At 41.4% G+C, this 20,623-nt stretch overlaps 1 protein-coding gene across 1 annotated transcript in view; it reads left to right on the top strand.

Moving 5' to 3' along the window:
- sspo (SCO-spondin) overlaps window positions 1-20,623 on the top strand; it is a 136,312-nt gene that overhangs the window by 29,448 nt on the left and 86,241 nt on the right. The window contains exons 28-55 of the mRNA XM_034109166.2: window positions 1,063-1,156; window positions 1,250-1,459; window positions 1,846-2,051; window positions 2,228-2,342; window positions 3,189-3,310; window positions 3,422-3,583; window positions 3,664-3,897; window positions 4,347-4,469; window positions 4,741-4,838; window positions 9,842-10,073; window positions 10,191-10,337; window positions 11,443-11,580; window positions 11,681-11,863; window positions 11,979-12,129; window positions 15,559-15,718; window positions 16,010-16,058; window positions 16,556-16,660; window positions 16,840-16,967; window positions 17,449-17,569; window positions 17,692-17,819; window positions 17,933-18,074; window positions 18,198-18,329; window positions 18,474-18,654; window positions 18,764-18,839; window positions 19,304-19,325; window positions 19,478-19,598; window positions 19,769-19,982; window positions 20,107-20,248. Of these exons, the coding sequence (XP_033965057.1) occupies window positions 1,063-1,156; window positions 1,250-1,459; window positions 1,846-2,051; window positions 2,228-2,342; window positions 3,189-3,310; window positions 3,422-3,583; window positions 3,664-3,897; window positions 4,347-4,469; window positions 4,741-4,838; window positions 9,842-10,073; window positions 10,191-10,337; window positions 11,443-11,580; window positions 11,681-11,863; window positions 11,979-12,129; window positions 15,559-15,718; window positions 16,010-16,058; window positions 16,556-16,660; window positions 16,840-16,967; window positions 17,449-17,569; window positions 17,692-17,819; window positions 17,933-18,074; window positions 18,198-18,329; window positions 18,474-18,654; window positions 18,764-18,839; window positions 19,304-19,325; window positions 19,478-19,598; window positions 19,769-19,982; window positions 20,107-20,248 (3,936 nt within the window). The remainder of the gene's footprint in view (window positions 1-1,062; window positions 1,157-1,249; window positions 1,460-1,845; window positions 2,052-2,227; window positions 2,343-3,188; window positions 3,311-3,421; window positions 3,584-3,663; window positions 3,898-4,346; window positions 4,470-4,740; window positions 4,839-9,841; window positions 10,074-10,190; window positions 10,338-11,442; window positions 11,581-11,680; window positions 11,864-11,978; window positions 12,130-15,558; window positions 15,719-16,009; window positions 16,059-16,555; window positions 16,661-16,839; window positions 16,968-17,448; window positions 17,570-17,691; window positions 17,820-17,932; window positions 18,075-18,197; window positions 18,330-18,473; window positions 18,655-18,763; window positions 18,840-19,303; window positions 19,326-19,477; window positions 19,599-19,768; window positions 19,983-20,106; window positions 20,249-20,623) is intronic.

Consider the following 20,623-nt stretch of genomic DNA (forward strand, 5'->3'; position numbering starts at 1 on the left):
GATAATCGGATATGATTTCCCCAAGAGACATTTTTTACGATTTTTTATTTGGGTAATTTTACGGAAAATGATATACAACCAAGAGATAGATGTTTAGTTAAAGTGTTGTTGATAGCCGGCAAGAAAGCCATCAGAAGGAAATGGGGTTAAGTGATATCCCTACCCAAGGACAATGGATGGAGATAGTAGAGGAAATCTACATAATGGAAAAACTGACACATCGGTTGAGACTAAGTCTACCAAACATGGAAGACCAGTAGAAAGGATGGACATTATATAGAGAAGAAGACAAACACATTGGACAAGATAATCCAGGAAACCATTGAGATTTAAACTCCCAACAAGGGCTCTTTTGGACAGTCGTTTTTTATTTTTCATTTTTATTTCATTTTTGAGTTGCCCGTTGCGCTTTAACATGTGGATGCGAATTAAAATTGTATTTTTGTATGTCAAAGTGAAATGACAGTATGCACGTTTGGAATTCAGTGCAATTCTTTTCAACAAAAAAAACAAAAAAAAACACATGTATAACTAATAATGTCATGACAAGAAAGGAGGGAACTGCAAAGTCAGCTACCTTTTTGATTTTGATGCACGTCTGTTCATGCTTCACAGTACCGGTGTTAGGAAATGCTAAAAATAATCACAGATTCTTACAGATGATATATTAAAAAAGCTCTGTTTAATATGTGATGTCAACCACATTTTATATGGTAATAAATGTTTCCACGGTAGGTGAGCTATGAGACATTTCATTTGCTGTCAGAGCACATTGCAGAATTACAGCTGAAATTACAATTTTATACATAAATAATTACTATAATACAAATTTTCCTTTAGTAGTTTGCTTAGATTTCCAATGTAATCTTGTTTAGGACGACCCTGATTTTTGTCGTGTGAAGTTTAAAGTTAAATTACTGTAAAGATTTTGAGAAAGACCATAACCTGAAAATGAGCCCAAATTCTTTCTTCTCGTGCTACCCTCAGAACAAACTTGTTTGCCTTATAACTGTAAAAAGCTCTGAGAAAAGAAGAATTGTCAGTATGTTTTCTGCTCTACAGGGGACAGCTGTGTAGTTCCTGTTCAGTGTCCATGTGAGTGGGAGGGCTCCATGTTTCCACCTGGAACTACCGTCACTCAACACTGTCAGAACTGGTCAGTCAATATAAAGCCTGAACACATCTCTTTTTGCTCCTTATAATTATCAAAATTGAAGTCAGAGTGGTGTATTTGCCTTTGTGTGTCCAGTTCCTGTGAGGCTGGTGTGTGGCAGTGTAAGGGTGTGGCTTGCCCTCCTGTTCGCCCCCCCTGTCTGGAGTCAGAGTTTACCTGTGCTGGGGGGCGATGCATCCCCTCCCAGTGGGTGTGTGACAACGAGAATGACTGTGGTGATGGTTCAGATGAGATCTGCCTGTCCACCTGCGCTCCAGAACAATTCCGCTGCACCAGCACGCCAAGGTGAATCCTAACTCACTTTACTTATAAACAAGCAAACTTGAATGTGTGGAGATAAGGACGTTTCATAACTAAGGAATCAAAATGATCTATTATAAATCAACCCTTAGTTTGTAGGTTAGACTTAGCATTTCTAACCAACACAAATATTTTTCCCTTATGATAGCAGTGTTTGTGTTTTTAGCCTCCAAAAATATTGTTCCATAATATTGCTCACTTCAAATAAATAGACTTCTTAAATACATTTATAATTGTAAGCTAAACATTACATGCAAGCTACAACCCATAATGTTAACGTGGTAATATGAAATGACATGATTCACATCAGCGTGTCAACATTTTTGAATTAGAATGAATTTCCTGTAGTGAATTAACCCCAACCTCTGCAGTGGACCTTGTTTGAACCAGGCTCTGCGATGTGATGGCCGCACAGACTGTGCTGACCAATCAGATGAGGAGTTCTGCGGACCCGCCACCCCCATGCCCCTGTGCCCACCGGGGGAGTTTCAGTGTGCTAATGGAAAGTGCCTTCCAGCCAGCCGTGTGTGTGATGGACGGCTGGACTGTGGTTTCGCTGATGGGTCTGATGAACAAGGTCATCTGTCACTTATCCAGCAATATTACCTATATTCTATACCTAACTGAAAACACTCAACAACAACAACAACAACAACAACAACAACACTTTATCAAAAGTATTCCTTTAACAATTAAAGGATGTCCTGTTCCCCTTGTTTTTACATGTGTTGAACTGTTCTTGTGTTGTTCCAGACTGTGGTGTGGTGTGTGATGAGGGGGAGTTCCTGTGTGCTGGAGGACGTTGCATTCTCTACCTCCATCGATGTGACGGACACGATGACTGTGGGGACCTCAGTGATGAGAGGGGGTGTGTTTTCTGTTCTGCTGACCTTTGGTATTTGGGATAGTCAATGGCTAAGTGACATTTATTAATGTACTTTGCAGAGTTCCTGCTGAGTTTATGTAGCATACAATCTTGACACTTTCTATATTATAGTCTAGTTAACCTCAATTATTTGCAAATATTCCTCAGCTAATATTGGTCGCAACATATACTTTAGTCTTTATTTTAGTTCTCATTTTGAGCATCATTCCCCCATTAAATGATGGATTGCACTTGATGATGTCATCATAGTCAGAGATGGGGGAAGTAGTCAGATCTTCTACTTAAATAAACGTAGAACTACCTGAGTGTAAGAATACTTAGAAGTTAAAGTCCTTAATTCAAAATGTTAATCAAGTAAATGTTAAAAAGTATTAGCACCAAAATATACTTAAAGTACGAAAAGTAAAAGTATTGTGTTCATTATACACATTGGCAGATTTCAGAATAAAATATATCATATATTTTGATTATAATTAACGGTGCATTAATGTTTTTATCAAAACTGGGAAAGTTGCAGCTAGTTTTAATTACTTTGCAAACTGTAGGGTAGTTTTTACATTTTATTCCATGTGTAACTAAAGTATTTTTTAAGGGTTGTTTATATTTCACATCATGACTCCAAATTTGCAAAGAAACTAAAGGTATTTAATAAATGTAGTGGAGTAAAAGTACAGGATGTACCTCTGAAATGTAGTTGCAAAGTAGCAAAATGTTTGACTCAAGTAAAGTTCAAGCCCACAAAATCATACTTAAGCACAGTACTTTAGTAAATGTACTTAGTTACTTTACACAACTGATCATAATCTCATTTGTTTTGGCTTACTATAGGTGTGTGTGTGCACCGGGGGAGTTTCAGTGCCCTGGGGACCAGTGTGTCCCTGCAAACAGAGTGTGTGACGGACACACAGACTGCCCCTCTGGAACCGACGAAGCTGTCTGTCCAAGTAAAGGTAGCAATCACAACACAGCATTTCATTGACTGGGCTTTAAGTTCAATACACATTTGCCCGTAGCCATCTCTCATTAGTGACCAAACCTCATCCTTTTTATGTGATTGGCAGTGACCTGTGCTCCTGACCAGTTTGCCTGCAGTGACGGTACATGTGTCACCACCACTAAGCTGTGTGATGGAACAACAGATTGTCCAGGTGGAGAGGATGAGAACAGAACCAACTGCCACACTGCAACACCGTCACCCTTACCTGTCACCATGCCAACTTCAGGTAACAGTCATGATTTAGGGATTTAGGAAGATTTTATTTTCAGTATTTAGAATTGTTCTTATACATCCCTGTTTTTACAGCTTGTAGGTCCTATGAGTTCAGCTGTGCCACTGGTGGGCAGTGTGTGCCTCAGGCCTGGCGCTGTGATGGGGAAACAGACTGTATGGATGGCAGTGATGAGCAACAGTGTACTACACCCTGTGGCCCTGGCCAAGTGCCCTGTCTGAGTGGGGACCAGTGTGTGGACTACCAGCAGCTCTGTGATGGGACCCCGAACTGCAGGGACGCCTCAGATGAGAGTATTGACAGCTGTGGTAAGTTAATGTAAAGTGATTCATCAGGCTACAAAAAAAAGGATTTCTCTTAAAGGTGGGGTAGGTAAGTTTGAGAAACCGGCTCGAGATCGCTAGAATTTGAAAATACACAACCGGAGAAAATCTGCCACTTCCTTATAGAGCCCCTCCTCCAACACACACGAACGCGCACATGACTAATGAGGGCACGAGATAAGTTTGTGCCCCGATGGAAGGCTGACAGGCAGGGAGGCCATCCAATCTTGATTGGTTGTACTTTTTACAGTATTACGGCTTCTACAGATGACATTTTTTTTATGGATTTTTTGTCAAAGCACTTAAGATATTCATTGCTATCGGGATGTTAAGAGCATTCCATGGAATATAACAACAAGTGTATCTCGAGCCGGTTTCTGAAACTTACCTACCCCACCTTTAAGACAATGAGGATAATTCTGTCCCTCTGCTAGGCTCTACTCGGATCCCTCCCTGTCCAGGCAGCTTTCTATGTGACAACCGGACCTGTGTGAACATGTCGCAAGTGTGCAACGGAGTTCCAGACTGTCCACGGGGCGAAGATGAGTTGGTGTGTGGTGAGTTCTCATGCGATAGGGGAGGACAAAGGTTAAAACCGGAGCGAATGGAAGAGATAAAGCATAAGACCTGACAAAATGTTCATTGTTATGTTTCAAATTGGAACACAGGGAATATAACTACAAATAAAATGTTGAAGGTATGGAAGCATAGAGAGAAGAAGAAACAAAAGAAAAGAACTTGAAGAGAGTGTTCATTCCGATCTGTCAGATTCATACAGATTAATTTGTTTGGTATGTTTAATTTTTTTCGTTATCTTGCTCTGTCTAGATAAAACTGTCTCACCAGTGCCCCCTGGCAGAGAGAACACCACTCTCACCTGTCCTGAATTCACCTGTATGGATGGATCCTGTGTCCCCTTCAACATGGTACGTCTGAGACGACATCATATTCAACAAGAACAACTGAAACGTAATACTAAGTTGGTAGTAGTTAGGTGAAAGGTGACCTGGTAGTTAAAGATAAAATAGGGATATCATTGTATTTTGTTTAGAAGGACGACGTTAGAAAACGTTTCAGTTGCATTGCAGTGAATCCGAAAATTAGGACATTATTTCCCTGAAAGGTTTAGCAATCATTTTACATTTTTCAGAAAGTTTGTAAAGTGATATATGGACAACTGTCAAATTAAACAAAACAAGAATCAGTTGTGGTAGCCTTGTCTAATTAGCAAGGAAGTTGGTTGGCCATCACAGGCATGCCATTTATTAAACATGAAAACATTTAGTCAAAGTCAACTTTATTGTCATTCTTTCAGTTTGTGTGTACAGACAGATAGATCAAAATACTGTTCCCCACAATCCCAACGAATAAAAAAGATATACAAATATGTATACAAATATGTATATACATATTTATAAACACATACATAACTAGAGAATGCAATTCCTGAAGAAATTGCTAGTGGGAATGCTTTATGCTGAAAAGCTGACGCTAAACTGCTATGCTGAAATGTAATGTGTAAGAAGAAAGTGAAACATTTAGATTGAAATTATACATGAACAATGGGGGCTTGAATGTGTGATGAGAGAAGAAAAAAAAGTAAAAAGGCTTGGAAAAGCAGCAGAATATTTGAACTGCAAACTTTTGACCTAACTTGATGGCGAATTATCTGTCGCCATGCCAATGGTATTTGATTACATCCCATAATACGCTTAGATGCGTTGATGGCTGCATCGTCACCAAACCTGTGAAGTTTTGGGCCGTTTGGAGCATTTTCACTGAAGTTATGAGAAAACCTTGTTTCATGATGAGCATTGCGCTGCCATGGCAACGGCAATTGAGGAAATCTCAAAACTGTCCAGTAGATGTCTTCATGGCGCGTTAGCACACATGTGAAGTTTGAGCAGTTTTTGAACATTTTCATAGGAGTTATAGCGACATCGTCTTTTATGGCGAGGGATTCAAGCCCCCAGCCCCCCAAACGGCATATGATAACACCCCATAATTGATGTAGAGCTGTTGAGGGCTGGACCGTTAACCATTATCTGAAGTCTGGTGCTGTTTTGACCCTTTTCATAGGCGTTACGACAACATCGTGTTTTATGGCGAGGGATACCATATCACCATATGCCGTTTCCATGGAAACGGCATATGGTGAGATGTCAGATTTGACGTAGAGCTGTTGAGGCATGGAGAGGTGATATACAGGTGAAGATTGTGGGATGACCGGGCCGTGTCCATTGGAGCTACAGCGACATCGTGTTTTATGGCGAGGGATGCGTTTCCATGGCAACAGCCTATGGTGAGATCTCAGATTTGGCGTAAAGCTGTTGAGGCATGGACCGGTGATATACAAGCGAAGTTTGGGGGACGATCGGACCGTGTCCATTGGAGTTACAGCGACATCGTGTTTTATGGCGAGGGATGCGTTTCTATGGAAACGGCATATGAAGACACCCCATAATTGACGTAGAGCTGTTGAGGGCAGGACCATTAACCATTATCTGAAGTCTGCTGTTTTATGGAGAGGGATGTGTTGCCATAGTAACATCACATTACGTAACATCAGATTTGATGTAGAGCTGTGTTAACCATAATCTGAAATCTGCTGCTCTGAGCATGTCAATTGGAGTTATGACATCATCGTGTTCCATGACACAGGTGTTTATATTTGAGCTAAAGACGTGTCCAGAGATCAAAGGTTTCCATGGTGATGTGCAGTAATCAGTGAGAGGAGAGCATTTTCATTGTTCTGAATGAGAGATAAACCTCTTACATGTGAAAGTTTTGTTGAAGAACCGTAACAGATATCGGTGAAATTTCAAAGCGTGAAGCATGTCAAGGAACTTGAGCATCTGAAGTGTACTTTTTGTGTACTTTCGGGTTAATAATGTGGCCTTTTTGGCAGATTAACTAAAGGTGTGCGGCTGCTGTGGTGGGGAAAGATGAGGCTTAAAGAGCCTGTGACACCATCCCAACAACTGTTGTGCAATGAAATATTGGGCTACTAGTAATCTCGAACCGTCAGTTTAAAAAAGAAAAAGCGATACCGTTCCGTTAAATATCAATAATTTCGAACATCGCGGGGAAATTCCTTCGACTCATTTTGAAGTTTTGGGGGAAGCCGGAAGTGACGTCAATGCGGGAACGCTTCGAGAGCCAAACACGGACAAAGTGTGTTGTCATGCGTAGAAATGGTGAATTGCTGAGATTAGGCACGTTAATAACGTTTTAATGAAGTTGACTACAGTATATTCATATTTGTCAGTGCTTTCATGTCAATTCGGTGACATAAACATAAATGATCGTGGTGAAGATGATGATTACATTAGGATTAAAAATCGGGAGTGAGAGCTGCTGAATTTCCTCCCGTCGGATGTGATATACAAACAAATCGATTATTTTTGTGGTTGTAAACTCAAGTGGATGAAACTACATTTATTAGTGCTTTCATGTCAATTCGGCGAACATATGATACATTAAATGATCTTGAGGATGATGATTAAAAATCGTTTGTTTGAGCCGGTCTGCATTTCCTGATGAGAAAACAAACCGATGCGTTTTGTAGTTGTAGTACACCAACAACATGGATTAAACGTGTGTTTTTTTTACCACAATGTTTGGGAAATTAATGGATAAAATGCACGGATTATTATTATTATTTCCACTCCGATCGGGACACTAGGTCCACCGTTTCCCCGCAGCGAGGCTCCCCCCGTTGACAGTTTACGTGGGCTGGGTGCAGTGGCGGACTGGCCATCGGGACGAATCCCGATGGGCCGGTACCGAAGTGGGCCGGTCGGATAAGTAACTAGCACATCCCCCATAGGCGGCGCGTGAGGCTCAGGTTTGAGAAGGCTAAATAACTTCTTTTACCTGACGCTGCCCGCCTCCGGCGTCTATAGAAAAGAGATCAACTCAGTGTGCGGAGTTTAAATCTCTCAAGTCATATTACAGGATAAAGGAAATACAGTTTAAACTGCCGTATGCAGAGAAGACGCCAACGTGTCGCACTTATCATTCATATTACATCATCAATCAGATCATCGATCATATAATATCATAATATATCATATATTTCCTTATCTGAGTCAGCTTCTCCAGCCTCATCTGGCCGTGCAGCACTCAGTGTCACAGACTGTATGCAGAAGTATTATTTAACACATTATGTTGACGAAACACTCGAGACAAATGTAATTTAAAGTCAGATCCACTCGTGTCTTAGACGTGAACGCGCTCTCAGCTGGAGAGAGAAACCCTGGCTTGATTTACCGAGTTGATAACCAGCGTCGTAGGACCGCTTAGCGAGATCTCGTTTGTTACTCAAACATATCCAGGGTCTGTTGAACTGGCTTCGTAGTACAGGGCACAGGTGGCTGGCAGCGCTAATGTCAAAGACACAGACATTATACATTATATTTGTATTTTACCAGGATGCAGTGACACAAATATTTACATATTTACATTTACTATCTACAGCACCCGCCGCCCCTGACATACCCCACTCCCCCGTTGACAATTTACTAGCGGTACCGACGTGGGTCGGTCGAGAGTCCCGGGATGATTTGTAGTCCCATTCCACCACTGGCTACATGACCATATGATCGCCCATATTGACGCACCTCATTCCTAAACTTCTAACAGATACAACATAAACCGATCCTTCAGCCTCATATGAGCTCTCAGACACGTTCAACATTAACCTGTCATCGCTGTCTGAGCTTGCTGCTGTGTGCGCCGTCGTGCGTTTACATCTGACTGTATATATATAAAGGTTTACATGTAGATGCTGGGATCCTGGACGGTGCAGCTGGAGCGCTGTGCCCGCAATGACGTCACCCATCATTTGGCGGGACTTGAAGAATCCGCGAGAAGATCCAGAAAATTGTCAACATTGAAGGGCAGATTAATGGTTATCAAAGTACAAATATCCAAAATCAGTTCAGTAACGGTTTTTAATGGGACAATATGTACTCAAATTGATGGGTTTGGATGATGGGGGAAAACCGTGTCACAGGCTCTTTAACTTACAATGGGGTTTATTGGAGACATGTTGAACGTTTTGGTCACTTCATGCCCTCAAGAGGCATTTTGTTTAATTATTTTTGCTTAATTATTTTTAAATTTTTCAAGCTACGAGATGTTTTCCTACGTTTGTAATGAGAAATTATGTCTCAGGAATGTAGGGTTTGGGAATTATGGCAGGTTTAAAAGAAAATATGAAGGCAAAATTAAATCTGTCCTCCATTCTAGCTGTGACATTACGCACTCTAAAATCTGAAGAAGGCCTCTTTACCAAGGTCTGAACAATGTTTAATATCTCTAAAAGTATGAATCAGATTTAAAAGTTGTGTTACACGAATAATGTCAGAAAGATGTGTAACATTTTAAAGTTGGAATGAGGTTTCTGAGTGAAAGTATGAAGGAACAGTTAGCAGTTGAAGTCGCATGAAGATTGTTCAAGTCTGAAGAGTTTCTCCATTGACTTCCATGTTAAAAATGTGATGAATTATGGAATATATCTCTGGAGTTATGAAAGTTATGAATGAGAAAAGTAATAGCCATCGATTCCCGACCGAGCTGAACGTTTTGATGTTTGAACGGAGTTTCTGCGATGTGGAATGTGGGAGCAGAAGATAACCCGGCAGAATAATAAAGAATTTCGTGCGTCGAAGAACAAGTAGTTAGAATTCTGTATCAGCATTCCCACTAAATCAACAGACATATTCAGTATATATATATATATATATATGAGGAGAGCGAGGGGTCGCTGCGTTTGCATGTGCCGCTATCTTTACTATATTAATTTATTAATGAATAAATATAAGAAATATGAGCTTTTTGTAACAATACCATGAATAAAAACAGCAACACATATTCCTTCCCCTTCACTAACATTCCTGTTCACTAACCTTGTATTGTTCCATAGGTGTGTAATGGTGTGACAGACTGCCCTGATTCCACATTGGCTCCACTTGGAGGCCCCACTGATGAGCAGGGCTGCAGAAGCTGGAGCTCCTGGGGTCCGTGGAGCCCCTGCGCCACCTCCTGTGGGACAGGGTCCATGAGCCGGCAGAGAACCTGTCCTGAAGGAGACCCACTGCACCAGTGTCGGGGGCAGGACCTCCAGAGGCAGCAATGCTTCAACACCACCTGCCCTGGTAAGGAGTTGGACATGAACTCTAAGACGAATATGTTTAATAATAAACAATACCACAGGTAAAAATCACATATGTACTGTATTTGTACTAAAAAGTGATGCTCTCTGCTATCTTTAGTGAATGGTCGGTGGTTGCCGTGGGGGAGCTGGTCTAACTGTTCCAGCTGTGGTGGAGTGCAGGTCCGAAACAGAGGCTGCGTCTCTCCTCTCTACGGAGGCAGAGACTGTTCCCAGCTCCCTGGATTCAACCTACCCATGGAAATCAGTAAGTAAAGGTTGAAATGAAAATAATCGAACCGAATTAATCTGCATTTTTTATTGAATAAAGCAAGTATTTATTAATTTGCACTATTTAAATGTTGCACATGTATTGTTACTTAAAATATACAATTCAAGATCTCATCAAAAAAAGATTAACAGTACGGTTGCAAAGAGCCTCCCCTCAGAGAACATATGAACAGCCGCCCCCCCCTCCCAATTATTATTGCTATTATTATTATTATTATTATTATTGTTGTTGTTGTTGCTATAATGCAGGGGTATTTAATTGCATGTCAAAGAGGTCCAGTAAGAGAAAATGTCATTAAATGCTCTGTTTTCGCTGTCTACCTTTCTCTTTTTTGAGCACGCCATTTGAAATGACTCCGACTGTTTCTCTCTTCTTGTCTCGTCTCTGTGTGTTTGAATCTATCGTGCTGACTCACTGACTGCACCGATTTGATTGGCTGAGTAGCCTCAGCGTTAAAACATTAAACAATAACTTTTTTAAACCTTTTTATCTTTATGTTTTAAACATTTTTAACATTTTCAACATCGTGGATAAATCCTTATATGCTCCCGGCAACACACTGAACCTAAACTTTGCCTCCTTATTACACTCACCCCTACTTTAGTGCTGGGAACAATGAGTCTGCGTCTTTGATGCGCACAGGCGGATGATGCGGGGATGCAATGTAGACAGGAATAAACGCAGATAATCCTCTGGCTGCAGCTGACCGCTTTTGATCAAAGTCAATGCGGAAAACCCGCACTCACTGAAGTGAAGTGAAGGGAATGAGCACTTTTACAGCCTTTTTGGCGAGGTGGGGGAACTCGGTCTCCACAGACAGCCAAAAGTGTGCAAGTGACGTTTTCTGCCAGAAGCTGTCTCCTCTCTCACTTTAGGTAACTTCACTAAAAATCGATCCATGTTGCCGCTCGCATAAAGTTAGCTGAAGTTAACTAGCTAGATTTCACTGTTTCTCGTTATTTTTTTCTCACGCTGCGCCTCCCCTGAAGCTCTCTGGCGGGGAGGCGCACCTCACACAAACCGCTGATCTAAATAATTAAAAAACATTAACTTCTCTCATTTGTTTCCTGTCCCACCCCAGAGCCTTGTCCTGATGATGGCTGTGCAAACACCAGCTGTCCCACTGGGCTGGTGAGACACAGCTGTGCCCCTTGCCCAGTGTCCTGTGCACACATCAGCAGTGGGACCACCTGTGATTCAATAGCACCCTGCTCCCCTGGTCAGTGAAAAGGACCATGGAATATCTTGTGCTGTAAAATAAATGGCTGCTGCTTGTCATTTACATATCTCTCACAACTTCAACTTGTCTCCAACTCCAGGTTGTTGGTGTCCAGATGGCCAGGTGATGAGCCATAAGCAACAGTGTGTGCTACCAGAGGAGTGTGTGTGTGAAGTGGCAGGTGTGCGCTACTGGCCGGGCCAGCAGATAAAATTGGACTGTGAGATCTGTGTTTGTGAGAGGGGAAGGCCCCAAAGATGCCAGTCTAACCAAGACTGTTCAGGTGAGTCTGAAACAGGCAGTTTTACCTTAAGATCAACATCTAATCTACAGTTGACTTTTACCCATATGCACCTTTGTTTGAGCGATCGTACAGAGTCAGTTTTGTCACCCTGCAGTGCACTGTGGCTGGTCCTCCTGGTCTGAGTGGGGGGAGTGTTTGGGGCCCTGTGGGGTTCAGAGTGTCCAGTGGTCGTTCCGCAGCCCAAACAACCCCATCAAGCATGGAGACGGGAGAACGTGTAGAGGAATTTACCGGAAAGCCCGCCGGTACGTAGCCCTGTTCACATGGTATTCTTAACTACTTGATTACAATACTATACTTCTACTCTCAGATACTGAATCCATGGCCCATAGGTTTTACTCTAAAGATATTGGAAAACCCAACATCCTTTTAACTAGGATGGCCAAATGTCCAATATGAGGTAGATTATAATGATTCCAAAAGGATCCAATCCAATCCAATCCAACTTTATTTATATAGCACTTTAAAAACCTTCAGACCAAAGTGCTGTACAGAGAGATAAGCTCACACAACATAATATAAATACATTTAAAATACAAGATACAAACACAAAACAAACCAGAATAAACGTAATAATTAAAAAATAAACAACAGCCATATAATAAAAACAATAGACCACTGAAAGCAAATAAAAGCAACACTCTACTTGTTTCTGAAAGCCAAGGAGAAGAGGTGGGTTTTAAGACGGGATTTAAAAGCAGTCAGTGTGGGAGCCTGTCTGATGAGCAAGGGCATGTCGTTCCACAGTTTAGGGGCGGCAGCAGAGAAAGCACGGTCCCCTCTGCGCTTAGACTTTGTTTTTGGCACCCTCATGAGCAACTGATCAGCTGACCTGAGAGTGCGAGTTGGCGTGTAGCTGTGTAACAGCGCAGAGAGGTAGGGCGGGGCCAGGCCATTGAGGGCTTTAAAAGTAAATAAAAGAGTTTTAAAATGAATCCTCAAATGAACGGGCAGCCAGTGGAGTGAAGATAAAATTGGGGAAATGTGCTCGTTAGTAGCCCTGCAGCTGCATTTTGCACCATCTGCAGGCGAGCAAGGGAGGATGCACTTATCCCCATATATAGTGCATTACAATAATCCAAGCGGGAGATGACGAAGGCATGGATTACCGTTTCAAAGAGGTCACTATTTAAAAAAGGCTTTATTTTGGCTAGCTGCCTGAGGTGGAAGAAGCTGTTTTTAACAACTGCCTTGATCTGGCTGTCAAGCTTGAGTTCAGGGTCCATCTTTATCCCAAGATTTGTGATGGTAGGCCTGGTGGAGTGGCCCAGGGATCCTAGGTCTATAGGAGTGGTCCGAGGGGCACCAAAAACCATCACTTCGGTTTTGTCATCATTTAATTTTAAAAAGTTGCATGACATCCAGGATTGAATGTCTTCAAGGCAGTTTAAACAGCGGTTTAATTGAATATGAGTCATTCTTTTTAAGTGGCACATATATTTGGCAATCGTCTGCATAGCAATGGAAAGCGATACCGTGCTTTCGAATGGACCCAAGAGGGAGCAAATACAGGGAGAACAACAGGGGGCCTAACACTGAGCCCTGTGGAACCCCACAAAGGAGAGGAGCAGACGAGGACTCAGAGTCCCCAAGGCTGACGCAGAAAGTCCTACCAGTCAGATACGACCTAAACCATTCGAGGGCTTTGCCCCTAATGCCCACCCACTGCTCCAAACGAGCTATCAGGATCTCATGGTCCACTGTATCAAAAGCGGCCGTTAGATCAAGGAGTAAAAGGATAATGCATTCACCTGAGTCTGTTGCTAAAAGGATATCATTAAAAACTCTTAAAAGAGCTGATTCCGTGCTGTGCAAGGTTTTAAAACCAGATTGGAAGACCTCGAGTACCTTGTGCTCTTCCAGAAAAGCGAGAAGTTGACTGTATACAATCTACTCTAGGATTTTTGACATAAAAGATAATTTGGAAATGGGCCTAATGCTTATTATCTAAAATAGTAGTAATGTCATTTACCACTTTCATTGTCGCACTGATGGTGCTGTGTTTCTTTCTGAATCCTGACTGATGTTTAGACAGGATATAATTTATACATAAAAACTCCTTTACTTGTTCACTCACTAAGCGTTCGAGCACCTTAGCCAGAACTGACAATTTAGAGATTGGCCTATAGTTATTTAAAATAGTTGCCTCCCCTCCTTTCAGTAAAGGCAAGACATAAGCAGACTTCCATACTTTTGGAATTGTGTTCGTGCTGAGGGAGAGGTTAAAAAGAGAAGTAAGAGGTGGAGCAATACAATCTGCAGCTATCTTTAAAAAGAAAGGTTCTACGTTGTCCGGGCCAGCCGGTTTCCTAGGATCTAACTTGGATAATGCTTCATGAACAATACCAATAGTTAAAGGAGTAAAACTGAAAGGGTTTTCCAGACCACATTGTTCAGAGTCAAGGATTGGAGCGTTCACAGGAGCCACACAGCCAAACAGAGAGCCACACGACACAAAATGCTCATTAAAGCAATTTAGCATAGTAGCCCTGTCTGATATAGTGCCAGATGCTGTGGTAAGGCACAGAGGTAGCTCATTTGGGATATCACCAGTGGAAATCGATTTTATGGCTTTCCAAAATTTCCTAGGATTATTCAGGTTTTCTGTGGTAACCGACAAATAGTACTTTGATTTAGCACTTTTTATTTGAGATGTGAAGCTATTTCTTAGCTGCCTAAAACGTAGCCATTCTACCTCTGAGCCTGATTTCCTAGCCTTAGCCCAAGCATTATTTCTCTCATGAAGGAGACTGGACAGCTCAGCAGAAAACCAGGGATTGTTTCGTCCCTTCACTCTAAATTTACGCAGAGGTGCATGTCTATCTATAATTTTCATAAAACCAAGATAAAAATAAGACCATGCAGTTTCTACATCAGCACACAAATTGATTCTACCCCAATCAAAATCAAACAGATCATGTAAAAAACCCTGCTCCACAAAGTGTTTTTTGTCTCTCTTTTTTGTGATGATACGTGGTTTAACCTTTTGGACCTTAGTGTCCCTAATTGTGGCAACAACACAGTGGTCACTCACATCATTAGCAAATACTCCCACAGATGAGTATTTATGTGGAACATTTGTTAAAATTAGATCAATTAAGGAGGATTTATTTGGGGACTTAATATTTGGGCGAGTAGGACTGTCTATAATCTGGGTAAAATTCAATGAGGTACACAGAACAAATAAACAAAGAAAGGTACTATAGAACATTTTAAAGAAAATAAGCAATTTTTATCAAAATGTACTGCCAACTTCATGGTCTCCACAGGAGATCTTATTAAATAGTTGCACGATACAGTATAACACAGAGCAATAACTGACTAGTTTGCTATATTTGCTGTACATTTTAAGGATCCTTCAAAGATGAAACGTATTGAAGTTACATCAAGATGACAAACTATCCCATGCTATCAATTACATTTACCAAACCTTAAAGAAATCCCATTTTCTGTGTGCAGCCTGTTTGGGCAAACTCTAGCATGTATTTTACATTGTGTGTGTGTGTGTGTGTGTGTGTGTGTGTGTGTGTGTGTGTGTGTGTGTGTGTGTGTGTGTGTGTGTGTGTGTGTGTGTGTGTGTGTGTGTGTGTGTGTGTGTGTGTGTGTGTGTGTGTGTGTGTGTGTGTGTGTGTGTGTGTGTGTGTGTGTGTGTGTGTGTGTGTGTGTGTCCACAGGTGCCAGACAGACTCCTGTGATGATTGTGAGTACCAGGGTCAGTCTCACGCTGTGGGAGACAGATGGAGGTCAGACCCCTGCCAGTTATGTCACTGTCTGCCCAACCTCACAGTGCAGTGTTCCCCCTACTGTCCTCACGCTGTCAGTGGATGTCCACAGGTAAGAGTGTATTTTTTGTGTGTGCGTGTCTCATGTGTATTTTGAGACAATAGTGGCTGCGATATGTAGTTTGTAAGTATGTAGCCATTACGCAAATGGAAATATGATGCAGTACATTGGTACATGAGTATTTGACCATGTGTGCTAAATGCTCTTTTGTTTCAATCTTATCTCATGGAAATAGTCTTATCAACAGCTCTGCTTCTTCTACCTCCACATAGTTGTGTTCCATAGCAACTTAAACCAAACGTGTCACCTAATCAAATGTTAAATGTCGTTTTTTTTGTGCAGGGCCAGGATCTGGTGCCTGGAGAGGGAGACAGGTGCTGCTACTGCCAAGGTAAAATCAGGACTGTTGTTCTGCTATCTATACTAAACAAATGTCTTCCTGGTTAATGATCAACATCATTTTCCCTTCACAAATTAAACACAAGTTAATCAATCGTTACTAATGTTCTCACTAAGTGATCCTAAATGTCAAAGATGACGTTGATGCCAACCTCATCTCTGACATTTAGGATCCTTTTTTTCCATATTGGTATCCTTTTTTCTTTAAATGTAGGTCAAGGAGGCGAACCCTTACTCCCCTCTTCTTGTGAATATAGACATATCTCAAGTGTACCTGAATTAGTTTATATAGTTCGTTTTTTTACTAACTTGAACACTTGAAAAGAGGATAAGTTCATGAAAACATAGTAAGAAATCCTACTGATTTAATCCTTCAAAGACAAAACTAAAGCACTCTAGATATAACCTCCAGTTCAATGTTTCAAATACTGCAATATTAAAGCGAGTGCTCTCTAACATTAACCTTTCTGTTTTACAACCGCTCTGCAGGAGGAAATGACACCATCACTGTGACAATAAGTCCAGTCACTGTGACCTCCAAGCCAGCAGAGGGCACTACACCTCTGGTTCCAACATATCCACTTCCACCTGGAGGTTAGTGTACTTTTCAAATGATCAGTTGGTCATGCAGTTTCCCAGGTAGAGATCTTTATATATACAGTCTATGGTAGAGATAGACCATTTCATATATTTTTTCTAGGACTTTTATTCAATGGTTTATTTACTTACCACTCATTGTAATATTATCTTACCTCTCCTCTCGCTGTGTTTAGATGAGTGTTGGTCTCCTCTGGGTGTTCAGACCCTCCCAGCCTCCAGTTTCAGAGCCTCGTCACAGCAGAGTGGGCACCCGCCTGAGGCAGGCCGTCTCCATTGGCGGGACCCCCATACAGACCTTCAGGTACACCAAGCTGATTTGAATCTCGGCTATTTTTGGTGATCCTCGGTTTACCTTTTGGGTCACTAGCAGCAGTACACTTTTGGTTTTGGGTGAATTGACTTGATATGTGTTAGATGAAATGCCATTAATTCTTTAATGGTCCAATAATACACCAAATCTCGCAAAAATAATGTCTGTATTGGAGGGTTTTTTACGTTAACTTCCAAGTCATTCTCTGAATAAAACTGGGAAACTAAACTGAAAGCTCTATATCAAATTTGGCAGCTACTAATATTAAAGTGCTTTCAACTAAAAACAATGGATGCCAAAGGCTTTATCTAACATATAATGTTGTCAACAAACTGTATTTTGCTTTGCCAACTCTGTATTCACACACATCTTGATGAAATTAACGCTTTCAAGTCTACAACATGGGAAGTTTCCCAATCTCTACCATCCTGCTGCAACATTACTTGTAATCTGCAAAAACCTTTATCTACAGGGCTGGAGTCCAGAACCAGAGGAGTATAAGGACCTACCACAGCGGAGTCCTGAGGGACACGCCAGCACCACACAGAGCCCGTACCTACAGATAGACCTGCTGAAATCATACAACATCACCGGTAAACATTCATGCGGATACCGTAGAACACCGAACACAGCAATACTGGTTTACTAAATTGCCAATTCCAACATGAGATTATATACCGTATATAAACACATTTAATCTCTCCCCCTCCTGTAGGTGTGCTAACCCAGGGTGGTGGTGTATTTGGCACATTTGTCTCCAGCTTCTACCTCCAGTTTAGCCAGGACAGCAGACGGTGGTACACTTACAAAGAGGTTGTTACCGATGCCCGTCCCAGAGCCAAGGTTAGACGACAAAACCTACCAAATCCATTCTACTCTCCATCACATGCATTTAAGGCCCATTGCCATTGCTTTTACATATCTTGTAATTGATGTATTTTTTACTCTCCCTCCAGGTTTTCCATGGTAACCATGATGACCGTGGGGTGGCAGAGAGCCGGCTGGACAGGATGGTGTCGGCTCAGTTTGTCCGGTTGCTGCCACATGACTTCCAGAACGGCATCTACCTTCGCCTTGAGATCATGGGCTGTGGAGATAGTAAGGAGATAGTTTAATGCTGCTTTGCTTATGATTTTTGTCTACAAATGAGATTCCTAATTGCTCTCGTCTCCTGGCCAACAGGTAACCACTGGTCGACCACTCCCACTCCTCCCTCCCTAGTCACCCCAGCAGGTGGCTGCAGAAAAAAGGAGTTCCAGTGTAAAAACGGTCGCTGTGTGCCAGCAGGTCCACTGGGAGTGGTGTGTGATGGAGTCAATGACTGTGGGGATGGATCAGATGAGCTATACTGTGGTGAGCACGTCACAACACACCTCAGTTTCATTTAGTGTAGAAGAATCCCACGCATGGCCCTTTGCTGCATGTCATCCCCTCTTTCCCCATTTATTTTCAAAAAGGAAACCATTTTGAATTAGTCTGACCATTACTCAATTGTAGGTACGCAGCCATCCCCCACCCCTATTAGTCCACGCAGCTGTCCTGCCGGTCAGTTCTCCTGCCCACCACCAGGGGGCTGCATCGAGGCAAAGCAGCGTTGTGATGGGATCCCCAACTGTCCCAATGGAGAGGATGAAACTGGCTGCCACTACTATGAAAACATCACCACCCAGTCAGACAGGTTAAAGGCATTATTGTCATAGTGGTGCTAATAATAGATGTAGTAAATGAAGTGATGAAGAAGAATGTTAGGTATTTTTTAATTTTCATGGTTGTGTGCTTATTTACAGACCACACACACCCACCACAGCTCCTCTCAGGACTCCATCCAAAGCTGCTGTTACTCATCCTGCAGTAACACCAACGGTAGACGAACACTTCAATTAATCATCAGATTTTCAAAATACTTAATTTCTTCGTCATTGATGTTTATGCCTTTTTTTTTACTTATTTTATGTCCAAAGATTTTTTTAAACCTAAGATAATAATTAACAAAGGGTTTACCAGATATGATACATTTGATTCAAACATTGTTCATTCAAATGACATACAAGCAAATACACAAACACCCTTTTGCAGCATACAACACAGATCAGTTTAACAGTGATGACTATGGATGCCTTAAAACTATAAAACGTACTTGTTTAAGTAATATTAACATTTAACATACTCAGTCAAGTAATAATAATTGTTATTATAATACTCAACGGCTAAAATGTAGTTGAAAAGGTGTTATTTATTGTTTTTCCACCCATCTTGGCACTGAAAGACCTGCAGACAGAATAAGCCACATCAATATAAATTTAACTTATGTTCTAATGTATTTACAGGATGGTGTCCCCGGATATCGTGGTGAGTGTAAATACAGTTCACATTCATTCATTAACAGTTCATTTAAAAAATATATTACCACAAGCCATATCCTTAATTGTTTTTTATTTTCATAGTTCAGTTTGCCAAAAGGGCTCTGTTAAATGGTTATAAAAATCATTATATTCTTGCAGGCATCTGCTCCTCTTCCCTTGGCCTGGAGGATGGGAGGATTCGATATGGTCAGCTGTCCTCATCCTCCTATCGGGAAAACAACCCTGCTGATGCTGGACGACTTAACATTGTCCCTAATGTGTGAGTGACCTGATAGATAATAAATACTGGAAAGAAAAAACCCAATATTGCAGAAAGAACACACAAAAAACAAATGTTGTCTCAACCATTGATTGATCTCTTCATGCATTTAAAAAAAACAAAACAATATAAAGCATACAGAAAAAGAACAAACCATATCCTCTGTGCAGTCAGGTTATGGAGCCTGGGTGGAGCCCCTTACCTACAGATCCCAAGCCATATTTTCAAGTGGACTTCCTGGAGCCCATGTGGGTGTCAGGGGTGGTGACCCAGGGCAGTGAACGCATGTGGGGTTACCTCACCAAATACCGCCTGGCCTTCGCCCTGCACAGCAGCCTCTTCACAGACTATACTGAGGATGGGCAGCCGGGTGGTCCTGATAAGGTCTTTTTTTTTCTAATTTGGACATTTCGACTCTTTAATGACAATGTGTTTCCAGTTTATTGATACATCCCCATATGAGAAAGTTAAATCTAAGACAATCCACATCCTCTCTGTGGTGGTGTAGGTGTTTGAGGTGCGGATGGTGGGCAGGACCCCCGTGACCCGCTGGCTTGGGCGGCTGGTCAGAGCTCGCTACCTACGCATCATCCCTGTGGAGTTCAGACACACCTTCTACCTGCGGGCGGAGATCCTTGGCTGCAGAGGAGGTGAGGAATCAAATTAATAATACTAATAATAAAGCTTTATTTATATACCACTTTTCATACATCACGTGCAGCTCAAAGTGCTTTACGAAATGGCACACATCACAAGCTAAAAATAAACATTTTAAGTTAACAGGTTAAGAGACACAAGGAGTTAAAAGGTATGATAATAAAAAAATGAAATACAATAAAATAAATAAAGATTTATCTCGGAAAGATAAGACACAAGACAAGTGAATAGATGCAACAATATAAAACCCTATCAAATAAAGTGAACATATAGGTACAACAAAAATAAAAAGATAATAGTCATAATTCTAATGTTTAACGATTAAAATATTTTAAAAAACAACGTAAAAAGAAATGATGTACAACTAA

Source organism: Pseudochaenichthys georgianus, chromosome 20 (genome assembly GCF_902827115.2).
Source record: "Pseudochaenichthys georgianus chromosome 20, fPseGeo1.2, whole genome shotgun sequence".
Taxonomy (NCBI): Eukaryota; Metazoa; Chordata; class Actinopteri; order Perciformes; family Channichthyidae; genus Pseudochaenichthys; species Pseudochaenichthys georgianus.